This window comes from Oryzias latipes, chromosome 7, assembly GCF_002234675.1.
Source record: "Oryzias latipes chromosome 7, ASM223467v1".
In the NCBI taxonomy this organism is placed as follows: Eukaryota; Metazoa; Chordata; class Actinopteri; order Beloniformes; family Adrianichthyidae; genus Oryzias; species Oryzias latipes.
This window is the reverse complement of record NC_019865.2, coordinates 9,951,848-9,967,430: the sequence shown is the minus strand read 5'-3', so window position 1 is coordinate 9,967,430 and position 15,583 is coordinate 9,951,848. Positions and strand designations below refer to the sequence as shown.

The window sequence follows — 15,583 nt, the reverse complement described above, 5'->3', positions numbered from 1 at the left end:
GCTGTTTTTGTAGAGCTATTCTATAAATTGTGACATCAAACACAACAGTTGGACTCTGTCCTTCTATCAAACTGGACAGATGTTAATTTTCTCAGCTGTCTCACTGACACCTGAAGGCTTCCCAGACATGAGGAGTAACAGGAAGTTTTTTTCCTGACCTATATTTACTTTATTTTACTAAATCTGACTTTAGTTTACTGTCACCCTTTTAAGCTACTTCCATTTGTGTAAAACTGCCATAGAAGTCTTAATTAGGAAAATTAGGATTATTTTTCTGTTTTACATGTTATTGTTGTTAATATGTTATCATTGTTTATTTTTAGATTTGATCAGATTCGACTTTATTTAACTTTTTTTAACACAAATAAATAATAATTGAATACGTATTTTGATATGAGGTGGATATGAGTACAATGTAGAGGGTAGTACTACAGTTATTTGCAGATTTGATGATGTACAAGAATATATTGGTATTATTTATGTGTTTTTATATTTTGCATCTGTTCATGGTCATGGTCACATCTTATGTGTTTGGGACCCCAGTCTTGTATTTTTCCATTTTTTGTAGTTTTCAGCTCGTGTGCTAATAAATCTTGGAAAAATCCAAGATTTTCTGCTCTCCATAGGGTTAGTTAACTGCAGCATTGTTGTCATACCCCAGTTTTTAATTGGAGTGGAAATTCAGGTTTGGTTGCCAAAGACTCAAGGTAGCTTTTTTAATCGCAATAAACAACCATATTATAATAAATTTGAAAGATATCATAATAAGCTTGTTCTATTGTGACATAATGACTGGTGTTGTCTGTTTTAAGCACTCGTAATCGACTCTTAAATGCGTAGCTACTGGTCTTCTTCATTGCGCTAAAACGTGTCGGGCCGATTTCCAACGGTCCGTGAACGTCACAGGCTGCAAAACTGCGAGAGAAGCAGTGATTGAAGCAGAGCCGAGCGGCGGTGGTGAAGACGGCCATCTTAGAGCTGCCGCGGTCACCGACATCTACCTTTTTTGGGGGAGGATTTCTACTTTTCCTGTCAGAGAAGCTATACGCGGGGAGAAGGCTGCGTTTGACTTCGCTGAGGTTTAACTCGAGGTCGGGATGCGGTTCCTGGGGAATAAACAGCTAGCATCCGCTGTCGGACTGGTCCTCGGACTATTATGTGCGGTGAAGGCAGCTAAAGGTAACTAAGCCGGGATTTGGAACCCGTCGTGTCTTGTGTGACAACCTCATTTCTGATTTTAAAAGGCTGGAAAGTGAAGGTAGCGACCCCCACCCAGAACCCCCCGGGTTTGTCCAGACCCCGAAGGCTGACAGAAAAATATTAGCACCCGCGCGCGCCGCGCCGCGAGGGATGCTTGTTCAACCTGTTCAGGGATGGTCCTCCCCGTCAGTCAGTCAGTGCGGAGCAGCGGCAGACAGCGAGTCCTTACCAAGCCCGGCATCATAAAAACGTCTCCCAGCCACATTTCTCATTCACGTGTCACGTTTGGCACAAAATGTTAACGTGTTTTCAAAGGGGGTTAAACCAAGGGTACAAAACGACCCCCTAGTCTGTCATCTGCGTCTATTTGGGTCTATTCTGGTCGCTTCTTCACATTACACCCCCCCTTTTTTTTTTAAATAAAGAATTGAGCCTCGCCCTCCGCAGTTTGTGAATAGATTTCATCTGCCCTTGTTTTGTGCTATTTTATGTAATCGGAATGAACGCAGATGTTTTATTTTTGCTTTTTTTTTAACCCTTCACTGTTTTCCTATTCAGGTCGTAAATCTACATATATCTGTCATTTAACAGCCTAATCCTTGTGTTTGGAAACCCTGTGGACACTCAGGGGGATGAAGCGCATTGCAGATCCTCTTCACATGGTTATTTTCATCAATATTTATCTGCTTATGTGTTCAGATAAAATATAAAAATAAAAATCTGGACCTGAGCCTATTTATGGCCATGCAGTTAAAAATAGCTTGTCTGTCTACCTGTTTTTAGTTTTGCAAATGGACATCTCTTATTTATTTACTGCAGAGCTGTCCTCCCATAGGTTCTTGCTCAGTCATAACCCCCCACCCACCCCCACCCCCACCCCCACTGCACACGTTTATAGACACTTTTTACCCCCAAATCCATCCAGAGCCCAGGAGAGGCATCTGCTTCATACAGGGCGAGTCTATTACCCTTGTATGCCACAAGCCAGTGGGTTACATTCACTTTGTTGTTGCTTGTTTACAGATGTTACACCCTTTTTAATGTCCCGTGAGCAAAGTGCACAGCCAAACGTGGCCATAAAAGTCTGCACAAGGGCGAAAGTGGAGCCGCCGCCGTTTTACCTGCTCTTATCAGGAATTATGTGACGTCAACTCCAGTTTTCATAACCGAAGCTTTCCTGCTTGTTTCCTTCCTTATTCTACCAAATCTTGTTTTTAATTTCCAGCCGTCCGTCTGGCAGCAGATGAGGAGAGAGAACACTCAGTTCTTCTCTCGGCTCTTGTTCTGGAGTTTCGATGTTTTGAAAATAATTCGGTGCCATTGCTGCAGGTTAAGATAAAGAGTCGAGCTTTTTTATCGTGTCCTTGAAGCCTTCAGTAGTGTATTTGTGCTTCAAATACTTTTAAGGAGAACTTGGAACATCACTTGTTCTGTTTATTTTTTATTTTTTAACATTTATTTCCACAGTCTCATGAATGTAAATAAGTTTTCCGGTTATCTGGAGCAGCTGCTGGGTGCACCCATGTTTGTGCGTAAAGTTTAACGTCTGGTGAAATGCACAAGCTTCTTGTGTGCACGCCGTCAGACAAAGGACGCACCAGCGGCTGGGAAGTTTCTCGGCTCATTCATCATTGAATTAAGTTGATTCTAGTCAAACAAATTGGGTGCCCTGCTTTTGTGTGGGGCTGAATTAACATATGCACTCTTCCAAGACTGCTGGGGAAGACTGTGGGTCACACCCAGCAGTTTTCTCACAGTTCAGCTTATGAGAATGGCAGGAAAGATGAGGACGTCAGGTCTAGTTGATGCATTTTGTTGTCTTAGCTGATGCAAGAAAATACACTTTAATTCAAACAGAAACTGTGTTTTGCTTTGGCTTGAAAATCTATGTTGTTCTATTACAATCAAGTCGTTTTGCTTTAGTGTCCTTTAATGTCAAGTAGAAAGTCTGTTTTAAAGCTCAAACATTTATCAAGAAAAATAAACTGTAATTTGAAATGATCATGTGAAAGAAAAAAAATCCATCAGTGACCTTGAGAGCCCTTGACTGGACTACAGATGGCTCACATTTGCTGTGTGGAGCAGAATTCATCATCAGACTCTTTTAGCCTTCGAACTTGCCCCGAACTGTGTAGACCTCTTTTGACCTGATGGCAAGTCAGGAACTGAAGCTGCTCTTGAGTGACAGTGAGGCGTTATTTGCCTCTTCCAAGCAGGGTGAATGATATTTCTTGTGTTTCAACTCTTCGGCGTAAGTTTACATCAAGATTTGATGATCTTTGCAGTTCCTTCTTGCCTTCATCGGGTCAGGTTTAAAGACCCTCTCTGAGGAATTTTGTGTTTTTAATGTGTTCTTGTAGCATTTTTCTCATGTTAGAGGACATATATAAGAAAGTGAAGTTTGAAATTGCATTTCTGAGTGTTTCTTTATCCAAATTGAGGTGAATCAGGAGTAGATGAAAAAAATGGTTTTGGAAAAAAGAGCTTATTTGTGACATAGGAAATATGGCAGGTGGAGCACAAGGTTTCTGTTCTTATCCATTCCAGTGCATCCACTTGTACATGTCTATGTTTTCCTTTTCGGAGCTTACATCTGGCTCAAAATCGTACGGTTGGATAGCTCCAATATTGCTCGCCATTTTTTGCAGAACCAGTAATGCTAGGTTGAGGGTGTGAGGGGCTGTAAACTAACAGGAGAGCGTGTGCAGTGGTCGACCCATGATCGTACGATTGCAGGTTCGATTCCCGCCTTGCATGCCCAAATGTCGAAGTGTCCTTGGGCAAGACACTGAACCCCACCTTGCCTCTGGTGGGAGGCTAGCGCCAGTGTTCGGCACCAGTGTGTGAATGTGTGTGTGCATGGATGAATGGGTCTGTGACTGGAAAGCGCTTTGGGCCTTCGAAGAAGGTAGAAAAGCGCTACATAAGTATACGCCATTTACCATTTACTGTTAAGAGAGAGCTCTCAGTTGTGGGTGACAGGAAGGGGAGGCGGGGTTGCTTCTTTGCCAACAATCCTCCCCACAACTCTGAGGCGAATTTTGAATAAACTCGTGCCGCTCTGCAGAAACTATGCCCTAGAAAACGACAGAAGTTTTGGAAATTTTATCAAAAACAGTGTCATCCTAATTAAGACCACTGGGAACGCCTTTACGATAGATCAAAATATGAAACACATGCTCTGCTTGAGTGTTTTTGGTTGGAGAAAACAGAAACAACACACTAAACTGACACACTTAAGGTCACACCTTCTTCTTGTTGTTGCCTTACAAAGTCATGAACAAATCATCCTGAACTTCTATTGACCATTGTCAATAAACGTTCATGGTCGAACACAACCTCTGTCCAATGCAGGCAAGCATTTACATTTTCAAAATATTGGATACATTGGATTTGTCAAATCAACGTTAACTAGCATCTTCGTCTCAGTTGTAGAAGTTTTTCTCCTCAAAAGTCAATTGTTTGGAGTTTGTTTTTGCATGTTTCTGACTGGAACAAAAGGCTTTCAGTGTTGGGATTCCCACAGTGCGCCCACTGTTGGAAGGATCACGACTCAAACCCTTGAAGAATGTGTATATGAGATAATCCCCAAGTGCTAAGATGTGGAAGCATTTCCATTTGCTTCGCTGCCACTAAGGTTATGAGGCTAGCAGTCTCTGTTTGGATGGACGGTGAGGTGACGTCCCTTTCACTGCCGTCTTTACGCCTTGAATGGAGTCAGTGAACTGTTCAGAAAGGGTCATTCAGTTGTGAATATTAAGTTGGCCAGAGGAGTGGGAAGTTGTCAGTCATTGAGAAAGAAGTCAGTTTAGCTGGTGGTTATAATGTCTGTCATGGGATTTGGTTTAAAGAAATTTCCCTTATTAACAGCCAAAAATTAACTTATTTGTTGCATTCATTTTCTTAAGATTTTTTTCCTTTAAGAATACTGAATATAATTCAAAAATTATTTAAATTTACTGAGGAAATGTTTTTTAAAAAATTAAAATGAAATAAATGTGATGCTGCTTTCTTTCTTCAGATAGTAATTGGTGGTGAAAACACCAGAAACCCCTGCTGGGTTTGATCGCAGCTCATCAGGCTGAGTTTCCTCCTCCACAGAGAGCTGCTGCTTCCAGGAGACGGTAAAGTGTCGTTGGACAGCTGCTCGCGTTTGGGCGTGTTTACTTTAAGACTCAGGTTCCATGGGAAACGGGTAACAAGGGAGATCATTACCTGCTGCAGGTCGGATTGCCGGTTTCAGGCTTTATGCTGCTCCCTCTCTGTGGTTCACTCTCACTGGTGCTTTTGTGTGGCTCACAGAGAAGGGATTCAGTCTGGTTTGGGGTTATGCCGCTCCCAGCCCACCCCCACCCCCCCTGTCTAGCGGATCGCCGCGGTCATGCAGGGTGTGTTCGCTCTGTTGGGTGGTGTGACTGCGCAGAGGACAAACAAATGTTGTTGCCTGGCAGGGCAGTGGAGAGGCTGGGCGTTTAGAGAGTCAGGGCCCCCTGAGGTCTGGGCTTCCTTCGGTTCGGGGTTTGGGGCCTCTGAGAACAGTTCCCCTCTGTAAAGGAATTGCCTTGTGTCAACAAGCTGCAGAACTTCCAAGACAAACACATACGTGTGCCGCGTTCTCCCTTCACGAGCTGATTGGCCATCGATGTACACGCATCATGCACCTCCACCTATTTGACTCCTGTTTGTGCTTGCCTTTGCTGAATATTTTTGCCTGACTCCAGGAAGACCTGAAGGGTTTCAGTTGACAGCACACCTGCCTACTTTACTGTCTAAAGCCCAGTTGTGGTTAAATGGAAAAGAGACCGGAGGAAGTCCAGGTTTGATGTGGTTGGATGCAAATTGAGTTCTTCAATCAACAAAAACGGATGCAATTTTTTCTTTTCTTCGAGCTATTCTACGTGTTGCAAACTCTCTGGAAACACTTCAGAGTTGGACTTTCTGTCTGGATGGAGATAAGCTGTTTCTGTTCGGCGTGCAGCTAGTGGGACAAGTGTGAGCGACCAGGCTCACTCCAGTCTCAACAAGACTGTCTGCAAACATGGCGTGGAGAGCGCTCTGCCTCCCATCCTCACAGTCATAGAGGAAGGGAGCCGTACGCTCGCATGTGACGTTAACTCGCGCTGCTGGGCATGAAAGTTTGCTAAATCGATGAAACAGAGATGCGCTGCTCGTCATAGGAGCAGAGAATGACCGCAGCATCATGGTTACACAACAAGCCCTCCAAGGTGCCCAGAAGTTATGAAGCTTCATCTGATAATCTCTGACTGCTGCTCCGGCGTAGAGAATCCTGCATTTTGTAAGGGCAGTGAGATTAAGACAACAACTGGAAATGTGGTGATATTTTGTCTTGAAATGTTCCTTCCCTTAGATGTTTTATTGGGGGCGAGCATCACTGACAAGATAATGAAATTCAAGTCCGATCCACAACTTCACAATACTGCATTTCGTTGCCTTGTACCTACATGTGCAGTGACAACAAAGTTGAATCTAATCTAAACTAAATTGATTTATTTTTTATTTCTTTTGTCATTCAAAACCAGTTTTATTTTTGGATTTAAAAAATTCCAATCTAATAGTAAAAAAGGAGAAACTTTTAATAGTAAAATAAATTTAAAGGAGCTTTTTACCAGAAAAAACAATAAAGTGAAATTGATATACGTATTACAACATTCATTGATGATTTGGTTTTTAAGTAAATTATTATATACATATTTAACCCCTACTATTAAAAAACAAGGTTTTTACCTTGTTTATGAGAATGAGTGAAATGTAGCAGATTGAATGTTAGGATTACCCAGCACCATCATGGTTGTGTTATGCTCACAGGAAGCATCATCAGAGCAAAAGTCAGACTATAGACGTTAGTACAAATGTCTGTTTTTATCTGAGGGGTCTTTGATGGAAAAAAGGGACTTGTTCCAGTGCCTTCTGTGAAAGTATTTTAAATCCTGCGTGATCACCTTGAAATATTATTTTCTTTGTTCAGAGAGAAATGGAAATTGTATAATCACGCTTTAATAAACACTTTTAGCACGTTTTCACATTTGCAGACTCATTGGGAAAAACTGCCACCATAAGCTCTGTGCATTAACTACCAGTAATCCTGATTTAGTTGTCCTTCAAATTAAAAGCAATACACATACAGATAGAAAGAAGAACTCATCTTTGCATAGAAATTATTTTTGCCATATATTTAATCTCTATTACTATTATTGATTTTTTTTGTGCATTTTTCTTGTAATTTTATCCCCACTAATGAACAATTAAAAATGTTGGCACGTTCCTGTGGTTGCATTGTTAGATCCTCACAGACCACGTGAGTGAATGAAAAACGGGAATCTCATTACAGGATTAAGTGTTATTGGCTTTATTTGCTGTGTAAAAGGATTGTATACTCTAAGAAAATACAGCAACACGCCATCTGTGCTCACGTGATGATACCTTCATGTTTGGATTTCTCATGCCTCAAAGGTTTTTCTTCTCTGACAAACCCAGCCACCATGTCCGTGTTTTGGTTTTCCATCTGATTTGCTGTGATTTTTATACTCTGGCTGATCTGGGAGATAAAAAGTTGCCCCTTATTTACTATAAAAATGTGCAGATTCTTCAATTGGTTTTGTTGTTAAACTTTTGTCTTAGTGTCTTTATCAAGAGGACTTTAGGAAAATGGAAACATTTTGTGTAATTTTTGAAATTTGTCTTAACCGCCTCCGTGTCACGAGGCACCAAAAACTGCTGAATCTGTGATGGAGACCTTAATATGTAATGAGAAGAAAACATTTTCTTCTTCTATTTTGCAACAAAAAAAACTTTGTAAGACCTGTTGCAAATGTTCTAAAAGGAAACAGTTTCATAGTCTAACATTTCATAGCCTAAAATAAAAACCCTAATAGTCAGTATATGTGATCAAATTAAAACTCATCTGTGACTTAATACACACCTACATTTATACTTTATTGTAAAAATATAAAACAAACGGCAAAGATTTTGATTGTTGATATATTAAGTAAAATTCTCTGCAGATATAAATTTACAGCTGAACAAAACTAAACAACTGTTTTTTTCCAGTTGTTTTGTTTTAACCGTGATTCTTTGTTCACTGATGACAGGTCAGAAGAGATTTTATTTATAGAAAAATCTTAATATGCAAAGGAGACCCTGTAGGACTTCAACCTGTCTGACATCAATTGGGTTACGAGTTACATTTTAATTTAAGGAAATATTTTTAAAGCTGTAATTCATTTTAGTGGTGAATGTCGATCTGCTCTCTTTGTGTCATTTAAAAAAAATATTTTGCAGACCAATCTTTGCTTTATTTCGCTTATTGAATGTAAACCAGGATTAATTATGCTACTTAAAAAATCTGTTGATCGATATGAGTTTCATTGTATGGGCTTTTAGTTTGTTTTTATCTTAACCTGAAGGCTTTCCTACAGTTAGGAGAGAACATTCTGCTTTTTCACAAGCCACATAATATTTTCTATGAAAATGAATTGTAACACGTAAAAACAAACAGTCTCCGTCCTCTGCAGGCGTGTAGTGAGGTGATGAAGCTGTTGGACAAAATGGGATTTCTGGCGTTTACTCTGCTTTCATGACTTCCTTTAAGATCGAAGGACAGAATTCCATTCCATAGAATACATAAAAGCTGAGAGGGCTTTGATTTATTCGCACACTTGTTCAAAGCATTGTGTTTTAGCTTTTTGTCTCACTCATTGTGTCTCAATAGAAGTAGATGTGCTAACAAGCTTAGATGATTCTTTAGACTGGGTTATATGCCTCTTCTAGATGAACCAGTGCCTAAGGACGATCCCAGAGTGATCACAAACATATTTGGGGCCAGATGGACTCTGGCACGGCTCAACTGCAGATGAGCTGGATTGGCATAGATTTTTTTAGAACAAATTTCAATGTTTTGCTCAGATCTTAGAACACTGCCCTGCTTGATTTGTTTTTACTTCCTGTCCCTGTGCAGCACACCTCAGAGCTAAAAGTGTGAGCTCGCTCATCATAACTGTGACTCGGTAGAGGCTAAAGCAGACCGGCTGAGCAATGTGTCTGAGGATGTTCACTTCAAGAGGAAAACTCAGGTTATGAGCAGGTCCAAGAAACATTAACAAGTGAGTTCTGATGGAGACTTGAACATAGGGCAGCTCGGTTAAACAAGGATCATGACTGCAGTTCTGACGGCTCAAAAATCTGAAGCTGGTTTTTTGTGTCCGACATCATCTTTCAGAGCTTTTGAGGAGTTCACATGCTGGGTTTAAGATCCGAAAAGTCTGTGTAGCAGCAGACAAGTAATGGATGCATCTGATCTTGTGCTTCCATTAAAAGTCTGCATTCATCTTAACCGTTTCACAATTGAAGTTAAGGAAATTAAAATATTGACTCAGTGGTGTTTCTGTCTTTGGATGGGTTTCTTCCAATTCAATTCTCTTTATTGATAAAGCTGCAGTTCACATCTGACTTTGTGTCAAAGCTCTACAATTGACATCAGACTGTTGGATTTGGTTCTTGCTAGTGTACTTTCCTTAAAGGCGATCTTTACTGTATGTTCTGGACTATTAAGTATGTATTGAGAGCTGCCAGACAGTTTTCTTGATATCTGTTATGTTATGGGTGCTTGTGTGAGCCTCCCTGGCTCCTGTCTTTGGTGTGGCAGAACCAGAGAGGTAGCAAAAAGTGGGGAACCTGGACCCAAAACCATACATAAAGTCTGACACAGCGTTCAGGCTTTGAGAGAAGTTGTCTCAATATTTTTCTATAGAGTTGGATGTTTGAAAGTTCTGACACTTACTGTCGTCCCCGTCTGTAAAGCAGAATGCCTGAACCGGATGAGATGATGACTTCTATCTGCACCAGAACGCAAACAGTCAAGAGATATGATATTCTTACAAAACCTTAGATAACTCATCTTCATTTTGCTGGAGCAGATTTTATTAAAGAGCCACTCTGATGAAAAAAAGTATTTTTGGTGTTTTTTTTCCTATTTTTCTGATGATGGAGGACATATATAAAGAAAGCTAGACTTAAATGGCATCACTGAGTATATCTTTATTCAAATCAGGAGCAGAAAAAAAAGCATTTAAAAAAGATTGTATTTGTTATGTAGAAAATACGCTGGGTGGGCCATAAGCTCGCTGCTCCTCTCCATGCGGACGCATCCACTTCTGGACGACTAGATCCAAGTATGCCTTCATTTTTGTAGTCCAGGGGCTGTAAGCTAGCAGGAGAGTTTGTAAATAGATAGTTAGTTATGCATGACTAGAAGGGGGCGGGGCTATTGGCGTGGAGTAACCTTGTGCCAAAACTCAAATAAGAATTTCTAATGAGCTATTGCAGCTCTGCATGTTTTTGGAATAAAAACGGCATAATCATAAATAGAAGACCACTGGGAAAGCTTTTAAAATCGCTCAGAAGATGATCGGAGTGGGTCTTTGAGTCACGTTTGAGTTCACAGGGTGTTCCTTTACTTATTTTGTTCTTCATTGCAAAAATTAAAAGCAAACGAAAGTATTTTAAAAACATTTTTTTAGAAAAGAATCTGTCACTGTTTTTCTTCCATTTTTGACCCGTCATTATGTTGTTAAATGGCTGTAATGAAACTGATTTATTTTAATAACGTTTTAAAGCGTAGAGAATTCTTCATCACAGTGTTATTCAGTGTGATGACCGTATCAAAACAACTGCAAGCAAGTAGGTTGTAATTAATTCTCACTGATTGTGAAATCACAGACAAATGCACTGACACCAATGAAGCAACTTGCTGCACAAAAAATGGATTTGGCAGACATGTATAATGCAATCAGAGATCCTCCTGTTGTCCTTCTACGTTCATTGGTTTTCTGTTAGAAAAATATATGCAATGCCAAACTGGTGTTAGAATTTAAAGTGTTGCTATACTAAGTTATTGATGTGTTAATGATGCAGGTTCTCCTAATAACAAATAAAGTTCACAGTTGAAAAAATTGCTTTTATTGCCATTCCTGGTGATTTTATTGCAAAAATCCTGCTTTTATCCAGTTCCGTGTTTGAACGATTTCATCACACACTTGAGGACCCCTCATCTCTTTTATTGAGCCTTTAAGATAATGAGTAATTTCTTTCTGTCTTATAAAATAGTAAATTTCCACCAACAAAAAACGTATTTAACATTTTATGCAATAGAAATTGTGACTACAAATAATTGCAAATGTATCTTATAATACTTCAACAGGCTTTTATTTTGAAATGTAACTGTAAAGACAGATTGACCCCCCGCCTTTCTTCGTAGCAGTTTGCTACGGCCCAAGGCTTGAAGTGGGCTGTAACAGATTATGTCACCGATCAGTTTTCTGCACATTATTAGCCAACATTATTGCACTCTGATCAATGATTTCCTGCCATTGATTGTTTAGGGTGCTGCTGTGGTTCACAGTTAATGTCTGTTTGGATTGTCAGGTCACGTTGACCTTAGAAAAGGAAAACTGTATAATTACTTTTGAGCGGGTAACTGAAAATAAAAATTCTGATTGACACAGAAGTTTAATAATAATCAAGTTTTTTTTGTGTGTTTTATTTTTTAAAGGACTTCTAGACTACTGTAACTTTTTGTTGTACAGCAGCGGTTGCCTCATTCATTGTAACTGCTCTACACAGTGTGCTGTCAGACAGTGTTAGCCTCATGTTTGCAGATCAGAGGCACAGGAATGCCACGCTCCCCTTTCGCTCGGGCGTGAGCTCACATCAGCTGGAAGAGAGCCGCCCGCCCGCTCGCCGCATCCGGCCCGTTTTCAGTGGCAGCGCCGATATGCCGCTCACTGCAGCAGAATTCTGCCCGTGATCCACTAATAGCCCGACCTGAGGTGCACATAGTGTCCGTGGAATAAAAGGCCTGTTATGCGTCATCCACCTAAAAACACCGTTTATATCGCTGGTACAGACAGACATGTTAAAAATAAGAAATGAATCAAAGTAGAAATGTTGATATAGGGAGCACATTTAGCTGTAATGTTGCAGCATGTAGCTTCTTGTGGGAGGTCGTCCTCTTTGTCCTTTAGTGGACAGATGGAGGATGTTGTAGGTGCTATCTTCCTTTTATACGGTGCTTCTAAAAATAACCTAAAAACCATCCAAAGCCTCATAAAAAATGTATCCTAGCTGTGTGAGGGGAAGGGATGAAAGTGAGCCAACACCAAATGGGATTTTTTGCAAACCTTTAATGAAAATGTATGTTAAGTACTCGCATTTTAAAGTAATACTGTAAAAAATATGATGTTTTTGGGGATAAGATCAACATTTTTGTTGCTCTTTGTGTCTCTCAGTTAATAAGCACAAACCGTGGATCGAGACGACGTACCACGGGATCGTGACGGAAAACGATGACAAAGTTCTCCTGGACCCTCCACTCATCGCCCTCGACAAGGACGCTCCGTTACGCTACGCAGGTGAGAGGATCCGCTGCTCCGCCCCCTCTCCTCACAGAACAGAATCTACGCCATCTTTATTTTTTCGTTTGACACAAAATGGAAGAGAACGGCGCTCGCCGCCCTGTACCAGCACGCATCGAGAAGCATGTGAATGCAGAGCAGCTGCATCCGTAATGCACTCTTCAAGGGCAGCGATGTACATTTAAAGACTCAGGATCTGTTTGTTATTCATTTATTTCTGAGCCAAATTAATTATTATCAACTGAACTAGAAAGAACAGCTTCACTTAACAGAGATGTAGAACCTCTGCTCCCAGCTTCATGCTTTGAAATTACATTATGATTAATGTATGAAGGGCTGCGCCCCTGAAGGGGGATTTTCTAGCTACAAATTTAAAGTTAAATGGATCTATTTTTAAGACAGGACTTTTTTGTTTGTTTTTTATTTATTTTAGAGGGCAGTTTTAACTTCCACACATAAGCATCAGTAAGTGTGATTCTATATGAAAACAGGTTTTATTTTTTGATTTTTAAATGTAATTTCAGAATTATGCAAGAAACGAATTTGAAGCACAGAAATGATTTTCAATTACGTCTTAACTCATTGGAATCTTTTGTACTCTGCATCCTTTAGACTTAGTGCTCTCTGTGCATCTCTATGACCATTTTAATCCAGGATTACTACTCCTGGTTTAAGGATGTGGCTTTAACAGGCACGTGTTGGCCTGGGGACGGCCCAAACATAATATTCTTGGTAAAAATGTAGAAAGTGATTGGCTCCTCAGGGCTCCTCAGGGTCGCAATTTTCAAGTCTCAAAAAAGAGGCCCGGGGATTTGATAATGTGCCCATTCTCTGTGAGCTGTTTGTCCTCTTTCACAGCAAATTATTGCTGAATGCAGAGCTTTCTGCCCCCACATCTTTCAGTTGGGGCTCCCTTTTTGATGAACAGGACTCTGGAATGGACTGCGTGTCCCTGTGAACTTGTTCTCTCTAGACAGAGCGAGCGGTCTGGCTTCACGTGGCAGCAGGGGTGAGCCGCTCAGTCATGTCAGCCTCCCTCCAGTCAGTCCGTCTGTGTCAGCTAAGAGGGTTCACTGCTAATCTGACCCACAGGCCATTCAAAGTTCCAGTGAGATCAGTGTGAAAAGCTGCGCGTTCAACAAACACAAGGAGTTTCTTTGCAAACTAGCGTGTTTACAAGGGTGTTTGACTCTTTTGCCTGTCTGTGTTTGTGTTCATGTATTAGTAGTGATGCTTTAAAGCAGTGGTTCCCAATCCCGGGGCCGTGGACCGGTCGGTACCAGACCGGTGGAACAGTTGGTACCGGGCCGGAACATGACCTACATTTTTCCCGTTTCATTTGTAGTCTGATTCTAAAGGAAGTATTATTTTGGAACACTACTGGATTCTGCTCACCACGTTCGACTCATTCTCGACGCATTTCAGGTCGACCGGTCACATGTCGAAAAATATCCACTACTTTTCTTAACCCTTGTGCTCTCCTATGACCCCACCCTTACATTGACGTGTTCTCCCTACCATGACAAAGATGGATAAAGGTGGAAAGATTTCATGTAATCCATGGATACCAGTGAAGATCACAAGTCATTGAAGAAAAAAGGTTCAGAGCACTGTCTAGTGGGTCTAGATGACCCAGCTCTCAATGTTAAAGTGCCTAGGACAGCACAAGGGTTACGGCAGCTGCAGACTGCTACATGTAAACTCCCAGGCTAGCAAAGTTAACCAAAAACAAGTATATTTGGAAAGTTTCTTTTGGCAGAAAGGAGGCAGTGAGGAAACAGGAGAAGAGTCTTTGACTTCAAAGAAAAAAGAAATCTGCATTTAACAGACAAAATCTAGGAGTTTTTACTCAAACCATTGATGCATTGAAACAGTGGTTCCCACACACCTTAATAAAAATGCATAATATTCAGCAACTGGCTGTCTAATGTTATGAGGATGCTGCTAATAAAATTGTTCAAATGGTGGATTCACGTTTATGGTTACATTAAAAAAAACTTGTTCTACTGATTTTTTTAAAAATTGTATTTATCCATCACATCTTAGAAGTCACATGAGGTTCAAGTCGGTGTGTGATTTATTATTTTATTTTATGTTTTAGCTTCCACTTTGACAGTCACAGGTTGAGGGAAAATGCATCCCTCTTTAATATCTCCTCCGCAGAATCTAGTTTACTAATAAAGTTTAAAGCAGCTGCAGATATTTTACAGAGGATAACGATAAATCTTAGCCTTAAAAGGGAGCTAAAAGAAAGCAATAAAAAGACATCCCATGCTCACTTTAGCCTCGTACAGGCCAGTTAGGAAAATATTGTCTGGTTTTAAACCGGTCCGTGGCCTGAAAAAGGTTGGGGACAACTGCTTTAGACTTTTTACAGTAATAGGAAATACATTCAGCTTTTTCTAATTGTAAAGTCTAGTATTGGTTGTGATGACAATAAAATTGGATTTCTGTTCTTTGGATTTAATGCACAAAAAATAAAATGATTTTTGAAACTTATTTTGTCATTTTATCCTGAAGGTAAGTAAATTACTCCCAATTTCCAGGAAACAATATTGTGATGGGCTTGAAGATGCAGAAGGGGACTGGTTTTCTGGACTTCAGCTGGTGCGTCGGCTCTAAAAAACTCGTTTTAGAGTTAGATTTGTGCTTTAGAGCCGTTCTGATGGCTCCGTTATGTTTTCCTGTCCTCTGTGTCTTTTCTGACCTCCTAACTCTCATCTGGGTTTATCTTCTCTCCGCTCCCTATAGAAAGTTTTGAGGTGACCCTCACCAAAGAAGGTGATCTTGGTCTTTTTCTTCTGCCTTGTGCTTTCTTTTTTTCTTCTTCTTTTTTTTGTTAATCTATTAACCCACTAACGCAAAAACAGCATCCACACTTTAGTGCAGAAAATCCTGCCATGCTCTGCAACCCCCTTTCCGTTTTGATTTTCTTTATTTTTTCCTCACGTTAA

General features: G+C 40.4%; 1 protein-coding gene across 4 annotated transcripts in view; it reads left to right on the top strand.

Annotated features, from left to right (window-relative positions):
- The first annotated feature begins 913 nt into the window (after nucleotides 1–913).
- clstn1 (calsyntenin 1) overlaps nucleotides 914–15,583 on the top strand; it is a 32,418-nt gene continuing 17,748 nt past the window's right edge. For 2 of the 4 annotated variants that reach the window (XM_011476973.3, XM_011476971.3), the window contains exons 1-3: nucleotides 918–1,179; nucleotides 12,504–12,626; nucleotides 15,381–15,410. In XM_011476973.3, the coding sequence (XP_011475275.1) occupies nucleotides 1,098–1,179; nucleotides 12,504–12,626; nucleotides 15,381–15,410 (235 nt within the window). In that variant the 5' untranslated portion in view covers nucleotides 918–1,097. Of the gene's footprint in view, nucleotides 1,180–12,503; nucleotides 12,627–15,380; nucleotides 15,411–15,583 lie in introns of all 4 variants that reach the window. The other 2 variants (XM_004070386.3, XM_011476972.2) reach the window with 1 other exon arrangement.